We start from the raw sequence: 12,571 nt of genomic DNA on the forward strand, positions 1-12,571 counted from the left end.
AAAATTTTAATATTAACTGAGCATGGTGGCACATACCTGTATTCCCAGCTACTTAGGAGGCTGAGGCTGCAATGAGCTGTGATCTCACCACTGCACTCCAGCCTGTGTGACAGAATGAGACCTTGTTTCAAAAAAAAAGTTTGTAAAAATCCTTGAGGGGAAGAGTCCAAGCTCATAAGTTTGGGAGGGCCATACAACCTGTCCCAGAGTTCTGCCTAGGAATTGGGAGATGTGGATCCTCACTCAGTCATTGCCACTCATGTATAATTTGGTCTCACACACAACTTCCTCATTTGCTCTGAAGCCTCCTCAATCAGCATTCAGTGAGAGTCAGTACAAAAGAAGAAACACTTGCTATCCCTAGGCCAGAAGATCTCTCTAAGGTCTAAGGGCCCTAATAACTCTTTAAGCTTTTTCTTTTTTACATTGTAAATCTTCTTTGCAAAGTTAGTTCTGATTTCAGTGGCCATTGGAGTTTCCCTCTCTGGAGGACTTTGTCTTGTTTCAGAGCTTGGCACCTGGTCACTTCGCTTAGAACTGGGAGCTCTCGTCCCTGGCAGGAACCTACCCTTGGCTTTGTCACCTTCTCAACATCCCAAGGCTCTTAAAGCCCTAAAAGGGTCCCAAGTAACTAACCACAGCTCCTTCACCCACAAAGCAGTGCAGAAAGCCAGAGCTGGCCTGTCAGGTAAAGAGAGTCCTGAGTGTGAAAGTCAATCTCCGTGAACGTGAAAGCTGCCCTGGCAGTTAATAAGGGGAGCTCTGAGCTTCTGATTCTATGGGAAGGCAAGATGGCTGGGACCATCTCAGTCCAGAAGCAGGCTAAGCCTCCCTTAGCCCTCAATGCAGACTTAAAGTAAATAGAAAACATGCAGCCCTGCCCAAGACGGGCAGTGCACACTCCAAACATCCACTGCAGCAGCTCACTAGGTTGAGAGGGTTTTGACTGAAACCATAGAGAAGGCATTATGGCACACACTCCTTGGAGTGTTACAGTGCCCCTCCCTTTTCTGCAATGTGTCCCCCACCATCCCCTCAAATCTTTCTCCCTGTTTCTGCTTCCCCCCAAATCCTATCAGTTCCTCCCCATGTTTCAAGATCTAGCAAGATCCAACATAAATGGCGCCACTCTCTCAGCATTCCCTCCTCTAAGTTCCCTTAGCAGTTGGTTCCTATTTCTAAGATAGCTTTTAATGTGCTGTAACAAGGTTAATTGTTTATTCACCTGCCAATCTCCCCAGGGACCATGACTTATTTATCTTTGCAGCTCCCTGGTTTATCCCAGAGCCTGGCAAAAGGAAGGGACTCAACAACTGGCGACTGAATGAAAATGCAATACATACTCTCTGAAGGAGCTGCAAGTTTTGATAAATATTGGAGATGGATTTTCTCAAAGCTCTCATTTAAGCTAAGATACAAATTTATTTCCAAAAGTTCTCCCATAGTACTCTCAAATGTTAAAGTATAATCCATTTGGCTATCATTTTTCATTTCACTGGGATGTGTTCCTCATTGAGAGAAAATCCATTGAAGATATCTTGATAGGTAATTGGACAATAGGGGGAACCTATGCACAGAGTAGACAATGGAGAAACCAAGAAACACTTTTAGATGGAAAATAATTCTCAGTTCAATCAGAAAGTGGATGAATGATCTATGAGGGATATGGTAGAAGACAGGGATAAAATGTTTAAGCAGATGACCACCAAGGCTCCAGCCAACACTCAGGTTTTAGAACCCCAGGAAATCAGAAGTGTTTTCATCTAGGACACTGGTTGACTGGCAAAGACCCCATAATGTCTTTTCAGCAACGTAGTGTTTCACATGCACTCAGAGAGCAAAGAGAAAAAAGGTTTGCTCCTTGTTAATTACAATGATCTTGCCTTGATGACAGTAAGAGAGAAATACCCGCTTAGTAAAACAAAACCTTGCTGCCTAGAAAGCTGTTAAAAGTAGACACGAGACCATGAAGACATGAGCCCTGAGTGAATTATAGTTGTTTCCTTAACCCAGGTGTTTTAAATTACTTAGAATTTCATTTAGATGGGCACATTATAGAATTATATTCACAAATCATCGTGAAAATTATAAAATGTTTTCCAGCTCCTCCAGCCACAAAAGAAGTACCATGGACAGTCTGTCAAGAATCCCTTTGAAGGGAAACATCAGCCTCCTCACCCCTCCAAATGAGCTGATGGTTTGTTAGTTTATTTAATATGCCATGGTCACCTAATCACCTACTTCTGCTATGCCAGCCTTGATTTTTCAGATTTATATTGCATCAGTTGCATCTGCTTTTCATACATACAACTCACTTACTTTACAAATGGACTATGAATAAGTGTATTCCAGGCTCATTTCCATAGCTAAGAGAGGGAAATTCATCCCCGTGTTTGAAAAGGGAGAGTACAGTGCATGCGCACCAGATGAAGACTCCTCGAGGGGACATGCTGGATGAATGCCATTTATCTTTTGCCAAGATCTATACACATCTATAATCTGGAAAAAGCCTGTCTTCACTTCTGAGCATATCACTTGTGTATAAAAACTTTAGGCCAGGCACGATGGCTAACGCCTGTAATCCCAGCACTTTGGGAGGCCAAGGCGGGTGGATCACGAGGTCAGGAGATCGAGACCATCCTGGCAAACACTGTGAAACCCTGTCTCTACTAAAAATACAAAATAAAAGTAGCTGGGCATGGTGGCGGGCCCCTGTAGTCCCAGCTACTCAGTAGGCTGAGGCAGGAGAATGGCATGAACCCAGGGGTTGGAGCTTGCAGTGGCCAGAGATTGCACCACTGCACTCCAGCCTGGGCAACAAAGTGAGACTCCATCTCAAAAAAAAAAAACCTTTAAGTGACTGTGCTGTGGCTCAACAGTGTGTAATTCAGAGAAAACATAAAATAAAACACATTTGAATTTAAATTTCAGCCACCTTTTTAAAATATGCTCTATCTTCTTTCTGTTGTTTGCTCTGAGCACTAGTTTCAGAATGGAAACATTTTAACAGGAAACTCAACCTAATAGACTTTGGAGGAACTAAAATGTTGAGAAAGGCTTAGAAAGTGGATATTCAAATAGAATTAGGTGGGCTAAACCAGGTGCCCAGCTCACGGGGAAAGTTGTGAAATCAGCAGATCCCTCAAACTCACTGTAACCAGCCCCCTGTTCCGTTTCCCTCCCTGGAGATTATTTTCAGGACCTAACACCAGCATTTCTTTATCTATAGTGCCATCTGGTGAGTACATGCCTTCACTGTGGTAACACATAAATCACTGGAGGCTGCAACCTATCAATGGCCCTTCCAAGCTATCAGGTAGACATCAGTTGGCATTTTCCTGGGGTTTAGATCCTGCTCAGTGCAGAGGATCTGCATCTTTAGGCCCAAGATCTCAGAAGTGTCCAGCCTCATCTGGGGACTCAGTGTTCATAAATTTGTGTCTTATATCTGATTTGCAATTCTAAAGTTTTCTAATTTGCACAGAGGCACTTCCATGGGGCAGGCAGCACCCTCAGCAGAAGCCTGCTGACCTTATGCTTTGGACCGGAGAGCTACACTGTCTCCTAAGAGAAAGTGCCCGGCACTGCTCCTGTCTCATCTGTGTTATCTTCTATTATGTTTGGCTTTCTGTTTTCCTCCTCCCCTTCCCATGCAGTGTCTGTCAAAGTCTGTTCATTACAGGTCCACAACCTAACAAACATTCCCAAACCAAAACAAGACTTTGCCCATGCCCTCCAGAACAAGCTTTGCCAAACACAAGAATATCTTTCCTTCTATGATGCCGACAGGCATGTTTGTTCTTTGAAACTTAATGTTGACTTCAAAAGACAGAAGGAATGGGAATTGGAAAGGAATAATTCTAAATATGCCAAATAGAAGCACAATATAATTAGACTCAAACCACAGCCCCTCTCAAGCTGCAGTGTGTTCATTAGCAAGAGGAGCTGATAATATAGACCACAGCTCCTTCACAGGTTGTGGTAAGGATCGAATCAGCGCTCTGTAAAGAGACTAGACAGCGGGCAAGTGGGGGTGTGGAAAGTGGGGCAGAGACTGACTTGAGCCTGCATGGATAACTCTGCATCCCCAGAATCAGGAAGAGGGCTGGCACATGCAGCACAACCAACAGTCACTGAGCACTATTGGGTGCAGGGCAGTGTCATAGTCTTCACCGTTTTGTGAAGGGGAACTTATTATTGTTCCCATTCTACAGGTGAGGAAATTGAGACACAGGAAAGGTAAGTAATTTGCTGAGGATTATATACTTGGCAAATAGCAAAGTGGGGATTTAGATCCAGCATTCCGTATCTCCCACTCCTGCTTTATTCTTCTCCATAGCACACCTTATCATCTCATCATCAAACATTGTGTGTGTGTGTGTGAACAGTCTCTCCTCAACCGAACTTTACTTAGGCCCTTCTGAGCTCTTTCCTCAACTAGGCCTTGACCCTGGCTCCTGTCCTTGCTGGGCTTGCGTCGAATCCTGCTAAAGTGGTTTAGTGAGAATCCCCACCCTTGATATCTGACGCCCTTGATATCTGATCAAATTCCTCATCCTCCAACTTTGGTATATAAGCTCTTCCTTCACCTGCCTTCAGCAAAAATCCAGTTAAGTCAGTTTAGCAACAATTTCTCTACCTTTGATGTCTCTTCTTAGTAATTTTTCATCCACCGACCAACCTCCCTTTCCTCAAAACCTGCTCCTTGGTTATAAATCCCTATTTTTCCATGTTGTATTCAGAATTGAGCTCAGTTCAATACTGAGGTGTCTTTCCCCTATTGCAATAATTTCTAAATAAAATCTGTGTTTAGCACTTTACTCTCTGGCTCTGATTCTCCTTAATGGTGTGTATGTGTATATGATACGTGAATACATGTATATGTATATGACTCATTTGTTTTATTCATCATCTATCTTTCCCACTAAATTATAAATCCTGAAGGCAGGAACCTTTGCCTGCCTTGTTGCCTCTATGTCTCCAATACCTGTAAGAGTGCCTAGCACACATAGTAAGTGCTCGGTTAACATTTATTGAATGAATAAACACATGAATGCATGCATCTAGCTCCAAAGCTTGCACTTTTAATCACTATGTTTTATTGCCTTTCTATAAATGATTATTCTTTTCACCTGATTTAAATATAAATTGTATAAATGGAAGAGGCTATCTTATTTTTTGACCCAGATCATTCTGTCCTCTTCTACTTCGTTCAGCTCAATTTCCTCACTGTTCCCAGCACAACTATTCCATTCTCATGGAAGAGCCTTTGCTCATGCAATCTCCTCCACCTGGAATGCCTGCCTTCCTCCCCAGCACCCATCCAAATCTCACCCATTCTTCAAGATCAACTCAAACCCCACCCCATCCAGCAAGTCTTCTCCAATGCACCAGCCCAAGCACATCCATTCCTCCATTGACTCCTCCTATAATTACAGATAGGCTACATTTGCATTTATTTTAAACCAAGTATGGCCACCATACTTGATTGCAGATTTCTGGAAGAATAAGGACGATATCTTCCCTGACTCTGAATTCCACATCAAGCCCAGCAAAGGCCAGACTCTCCTTTGGTGCTCAGTGGCCACCATTTACAGGGCAGAGACCAACTCTCAGCTCACTCTCCCGGTCATGGTACATAGGGGCTGACCAATCTGGAATGAAAAGAAACAATGAATGGGACATCTATGCTTACCACTAAATGTTAATTGTCTTTGTGATCTATAAGGTGTCTGGGAACAAAATATGATTAGTAAGATGAGAGACCCAAAGCAAGCCCCCCACTCCTATCTGTTGTCATGGTTACCATTATCAAAGTTGGTAGTGAGAGATATCCAGTGGTTGTGAGAGGACAAAACACAAGTGAGGGCAGTATCACTTTTTCCTTCTTTGCCTCAAGGCAGAGGTCTTTCTCATTTTGTGAACCTGTGTGATCTGACTTCAAAGGGAAGCAGTGGGGAGTGTGCAGCGCTGCTCTGGTTCTTGTCCATTCAGATGCTGTAAAGTCAAAGCTTTAGAGGAGGAGGAGGAGGAGGAGAAACCTGGGGCCAGCTTCATGGTGTGTAACAGGTGCGATGGCACAGGGCTCCAGTCTCAAAAGGCACCACACTTGGTTTGATGCTGTTCTGACCCCATTTTGAAATTTGAACTAATTTTCAGACAAGGGGCCCTGCATTTTCATCATGCACCGAGCCCAGCAGATTATGCGGCTGGTCTTGAGGAAATCCTTTAGGAGATAGAAGGAAAAGTATATTTGCTTCTGCTCTCTGAAGACATAAAATTTCCCTGTCTAAACTCAAAGACTGGGATCGGAAAATATGAAGACAAAGGCAATAGAAACCCATGATATGGCCTAATAATACCAACAGCAGCAGCTAACACTAAGTGAACATTTACTGTGTGCTAGGCACAGTCGAAAAGCTTTATGTGTACTAATTCATTTAATCTTAAAAACAGTCGTAGGAAGGAGGTATTAGCTGTATCCCATTTTACAGGCATGGAGGAAAGGGGAGGATGGGAAGCAAAGAGAAGGGACTCATTTAACTGCACAACTATTAAGTACCAGACACCATGCAGGGCACCTTCACACCCGAGGCATCATTCAGTACTCACAGCTTTGTACAGTTGGGGAAGCTGTGGTGAAGCCAACTGTGCAGGTTCTTACAGGTAGTAGGAGCTCAAGCAAGCATCCAGCTGAGTTCTGCCTCCAGGTCCTATCTACAGCCTTTCACGGTAAGTGCAAAGTCAGGATGCCCTACGATGTCTAATCCATGAGATGCTGGAGACAGCACTTAGAATCCCATCCCCTTCATCCCTGTCTATAGAGCCACACCCAAAGCAGCAGGATTATATGTCATCTTTGCTAATCAGAATGCTCTGGTTGGGTAGCCGTTTTTTGGATGGTTTACGAGCACAGCAATCCTTCTTTATTACATTTGCTAGGTGGCTGAATTTTTTAAGCAGTATGTTGGGAAGTAACACACACCCCTTCCCACGCCCTGCGCGCACTGCCCCTGACCCTCACACATGCCACGCATGCACACCACTGGGCCTTTGCTCTCCCCATGCCCTCTGTCCTTCCACCCTGGGGGAAATTGCAATCTCTGCCTCTTCAAGGTCCACCTCAACTGCCTTTGGTGACACCTTCCCTAAGTCACCTGGGCAGCAGTGCCTCCTCCCTTTCCTGCCTCGTGTTCCCCTGGTACTTTGCACAGCTCTCTCTCTCATACCAGTGGCGACAGTGCATCTCGATCATGTCCTTACCAATGCCGCTCCCCTCCCAAACAGCCTTCTCTCAGCCTGGCACCATGTAGCTACTCAGAAATATTCACTGGATAAAAAAGTAAATGTGTCTGCTCTTTACTCCACAAGAACCTAGAAAGAGTTCAAACCTGGGTTTCTTTAGTCTGTCATTCAACAGCATCTGCTTTGTGCCAGAAGCTGGAGCTGCAAAGATGGATAAATGGCTCTGCGCTGTGGAAACTGGCAAGTTAACATGCACTTTCAATGCAGCAGAGTGATGGCTACAACAGAGGGGCAGGAATGTGGCAGGAGCACAGAGGAGGGTACTCTCACAGGTGGGGGAGAACGACGGAGTCAGGCAAATTGGAAGATAAGTAGGAAGGAGCTACCCAGATGGGGAAAGGAAAGACGTCCCAACCAAAGGGAGGATGTGTGTAATGTCTCAGAGGGGTGTGTGCATGGATGGAGTGTGTGTGTGTGTCTGCATGTGCACGCTCTGTGTGTGGTGGTTGTAGTGCATTTGCATGTGCATGTGTGGGTGCGCATAAGAGACATGGGGGAGAACCTGGCTATCTTTCTTCATGGGGTATCCTAGGGACAGTGTTCTGCATCCAACTCTGTTCAAAATGTCAGCTTGGATCCCTCGTGCACCTTCTCTGAGTAGGTCACATCTCAGCCCTGTCTCTCTCAGTGGCTTGGGTCACTTAATTCAGAATTTCGGAGAAAAATATCCCCACTATTTTCTCCCTCACTTTGATCTCTTTACGTCTCAATTCTGCTGGATATTTTAGGCCACACAGTGGTCATCATAGATGGAGTTCAGCCTGAAAAGAGGGGGACACACAGCCACACAAACGTCCACTGTAGGTGATTTCATGACCAAAAGCCCAAATCCCAACAGCAGGGCAGTAATCACCTGCCCGGGCCCCACACTTCTCGTACACACTCTCCTCTCCTGCCTTTTCTCAAAGGCGACAAGGAGCAGATGTCACGGTGAGAAAGCATCCTCACCAGAAGCAGCCCGCAACGCCTCCTGCTTTGCTGATGCAGCGTCTGCTGCACTCCCCTGAGCAAACATACCGAACTCCAAAAGTGAAAGAGGAACTCAATGCAAAAGCAACTGCAGTGTGCCTGGGTGGCACCTGGCAGTCAGGGGAAGACCCAAGTACACATGCCCTTTATGGTGGATCATTCTGTCCATTTCAGAAGAGAAGGTGCTCACAGATGGGGGAGAAGAAGGAGCCAATCATGAAGCAAATTCATTCACAGCAAGCACATAACAACAACAGTTAATATCAATAGAGCATTCACTGTGTGCCAAGCACCGTTCAGCTTCCTTTATAAATATAGTGACCATATAATTTATTGTCTAAGCCAGGAACACCTTTGAAAGTGAAAGGGGACATCATTATTAGTAACATTGTGACCACGGGTATAATCAGGGAACACCCTAGAACAAGCCAAAATGTATGATCATCTCATTGTACATAGTGTAAGTTATTTAACCCCATGAGGTAAGCTTCATTACTAACCCCATTTTCCAAATGAGGAAACAGTCTCAAAGAAGCTAAAATAATGTGCATAAGGCCACACAGCAAGTAACCAGGAGGGCTGGGATTCCAAGTCAGTACATCTCCACCATGCTCCTCTATTGCCTTCTACAAAGACTTGTGTTATAACAAAACCTAGAATATTTCCTGGGATACAAAAGGTCCCAAACTGTGAAGTGAAACATAAATTAATATGAATTGCTTATAAAGTCAGGCTGGATCTCAGAATATATTTAAAGAAATAACTTTGATTTCTTTCCACACTTACAGGAAGATTTCCAAGCAGTGTGTTTGAGGCTCTTCTTTTTAACAAATTGATCAGAATGATGCATAAATGGCATATCAATTTCATTTAAATGAGTACTTCTAAAGTGCTTAAAATACTTTTTTAAATAGGTTAAACACCACACAAACACATATTTGTTTTTTCACCATTAGCTGATGCTGTTCACACTAGCTGCTACTTAAAAGCTACTGAAGGCAAGATCAGCACTTCCCTCATAAAAAATTGATTTTTCTTGAAATTAACAATACCTGTAAAAAAAGGCAACATTTAATGACCACTTACTACACCCCAGGATTTGTTTTATGTGTTTTACACATACTAACTTAGTTATCCCTCATAACAATTCTATTGACTACATGCTGATATCATTGTCATTTTACAAATGGAGGAACTGAGGCACAGAAAGGGTGAGTAACTTGCTCAAGGTTATTATATAGCTAATAAGTGACATTTGGGATTCAGCATCTGAACTCTCAAATCTACACTCACTGCAGCCACTCACTATTGTTAATAGTGGATAAATGGAGTGTGGGTCTCCTGGATGCATCCATTTGAGCAAGATTCTCCATTGAGGTTTCCATATCATGTATTAGCTTACTGGGTACTGGAAAATAGTCAAAGTTAATTCTCAAAGTGATATTAATTTAAATTCATTTTTTAAGTACAGATCCGGTTAGCAAAAGGCTGACTAGAGGTGACTGGCGCACATCTCAAGAAGAAGAAAGGACCAAGGCAACAAATAAACAGCTACAATTTGACTGGAGCGCCAGGAGGGAGAGTGCTGAAGTGTACCTGTGGTAACTGGAAGTCCAGGAGGGCAGTGTGGAAGCACTGGCCTCTGTAGCCCCATTTCCTCCACATGGATAATATCTGCTTGGAGCCAGGACGGATTTCTTGTGGTGGGAAAAAGGTAAGCAGATCCCGACCAGCCCCGTTGCCATTGCAAACACCTACAGTCCCTACTACTAGAAAATCCCACAGTCCTTGCAAGCCCTGAGCCCAGTTGGAGAGCTGCTGGGAATTCACGCAGCTGCATCACCCCAGAGGAGGCACACAAGGTGTGCACTCCCCACCCACTACTTATCCCCTGTAAGCCACTCTGCTAGAGCACAGCACGAACTTGAGACCAGAGCCACCTCTGGAGTGTGCCCTCCTCTGGGGGCCAGTAGCCACTGTACCTCTCCAGCACTGGGGCTTCATTGTCATTATGCCAAGCCCACATGGATAGCTGAATATCACAACCCCAGCAGCATGGAGCTTGGGCCCAGGATGAGCTGTGACTCTGGTCCAGCACAGCAGGGGAATTAATTCCCGTCACGCTTGCTTCTAGTCAGAGGAACAGTCTGGCAGAACCTGCCCTTGATCTGGCCAAACTGCTGCGTGCTCTCCCCAGTTGGGAGAGGCCTTCAAGCCTCTGAGCAGCTGTCATGGACCCAGTCCGGCAGAGCAGCTATATGCCTACACCGAGAGCCTGAGAAACAGCCCCACAGTGAAAAGTCCCTGGTAGAAAAGCTTCTAGCCTGCCCAGTGACCCTGCACCTGCAATCAGGGCTTGAGGAAGAGTTCCATGGGCTACTCCTGGCAGACATGCTCCCAGTCCAGCTGAACAGCTGTCTGCCCATGTCCCAGGCCCAAGAATCAGCATCACAAACCACCCATGGTGGGCAAGTTTCCAAGTCAGCGAAGCAGCCATGAGCCCACATCCTGTTCCTGAGTAGCAGCCCTGTGGGCCACCTCCAGCAGACATGCACCTGTGCCAGCTGAGAAACCATGTGGCTGCATCCCAGGCCCGAGAAACAGCCCAGGGACTGTCCCCAGCAGACATATCCTCAGGCCAGCCAAGCACTGTGAGACCACATCCCAGGTCTGAGGAACACCCCATGGATTGTCCCTGGCAAACACACACCTAGGACAGTTAAGAAGCCATGCAACCATATCTTCAGCCTGAGAAACAGACCTACAGTCCACCCTAGCAAAGACAACCCCAGTACCCATGTCCTGAGCCTGAAAAATAGCCCCATGGGCTGCTCCTGTGAGGCAAGCTCCCAAGCCAACTGAACAATCATGCTCCTGGCCAGAGTAATAGCTCTGCAGCCCCAACCCCAGCCCCAGGTTGGTCAACCCACCATGTGCATCCACACACCTCTGATCTGAGAGTCTGGTGAGTTCACCCGGGCAAAGCCACACCACTGCTGCCAGAAAATCTCTCAGCCTAGACCACCAAGACACTAAAAAATGTCACTAGTACTACACAGAGATTACACAACTGTGTCCACCCAGAACAAAAGCCAACACACCACACTGAGCTGACATCCAAAGATCCATTCATATGAATAATTCTCACTACAAAACCTGCTCCATAAAATTGGAGGAGGTGACTTTTCCACCAGATGCATAGAAATTAATACAGGGACACATCAAACATGAAAAAGCTAGGAAACATGACACCTCCAAATGAACACAATAACTCTCTAATAACAGACCCCAATCATAAGGAAACGTACAAAATGCCATAAGAAGAATTCAAAATGATAATCTTCAGGAAGCTCAGTGAGATAGAAGAGAATACAGATAGACAATTCAACAAAATCAGGAAAACAATTCATGATTTGAATGAGAAATTCAACAGAGATAGATATCATTAAAAAAGAACCAAACAGAAATCTACAGCTGAAGAATTCAACGACTAAAACAAAAAATACAATTAAGAGCTTTGACAACAGACTAGATCAAGCAAACGAAATAATTTCTGAACTTGGAGATAGGTCATTTAAATAACACAGGCAGACAAAAGGAAAAAGAATGAAGAAAGCCTATGAGATTTATGCAACACAATTAAGTGAATAAATATTCACATTATACATATTCCAGAGGAGAAGAGAATGAAAAAGATATAAGGAATATATTTAATGAAATAATAGCTGAAAACCTTCAGGTCTTGGGAGAGAGGTGGACATTCAAGTTCAGGAAGATCAAAGAACCTCAAATAGATTGAACCCAAACTGGTCCTCTCTGAGTCACATTATGGTCCAATTGTCAGAAGTCAAAGAAAGAATCCTAAAAGCAGCAGGAGAAAAGTGTCAAGTCATGTATAAGGAAATTCCCATTAGTCTAACAGTGGATTTCTCAGCAGAAACCTTACAGGCTAGGAGAGAATGGGATGATATATTCAAAATACTGAAAGAAAAGTCTGCCAGTCAGGCAGATCAGGAGGTCAGAAGATCAAGACCATCCTGCCTAACACAGTGAAACCTCATCTCTACTAAAAATACAAAAAAAAAAAAAAACTAGCCAAGCATGGTGGCAAGTGTCTGTAGTCCCAGCTACTTGGGAGGCTGAGGCAGGAGGATGGTGTGAACCCAGGAGGCGGAGTTTGCAGTGAGCTGAGATCGCACCACGCCACTCCAGTCTGGGTAACAGAGCAAGACTCCATAAAAAAAGAAAGAAAAGAAAGAAAAGAAAAGAAAAGAAAAGAAAAGAAAAGAAAAGAAAA

General features: G+C 44.5%; 1 protein-coding gene across 1 annotated transcript in view; it reads left to right on the forward strand.

Moving 5' to 3' along the window:
- Window positions 1-791: 791 nt before the first annotated feature.
- LOC113219632 overlaps window positions 792-12,571 on the forward strand; it is a 68,000-nt gene continuing 56,220 nt past the window's right edge. Inside the window, exons 1-3 of the mRNA XM_026446643.1 lie at window positions 792-856; window positions 5,995-6,069; window positions 8,214-8,407. Of these exons, the coding sequence (XP_026302428.1) occupies window positions 792-856; window positions 5,995-6,069; window positions 8,214-8,407 (334 nt within the window). The remainder of the gene's footprint in view (window positions 857-5,994; window positions 6,070-8,213; window positions 8,408-12,571) is intronic.

The sequence above is a fragment of the Piliocolobus tephrosceles genome, chromosome 8, assembly GCF_002776525.5.
Source record: "Piliocolobus tephrosceles isolate RC106 chromosome 8, ASM277652v3, whole genome shotgun sequence".
NCBI classification, from domain to species: domain Eukaryota; kingdom Metazoa; phylum Chordata; class Mammalia; order Primates; family Cercopithecidae; genus Piliocolobus; species Piliocolobus tephrosceles.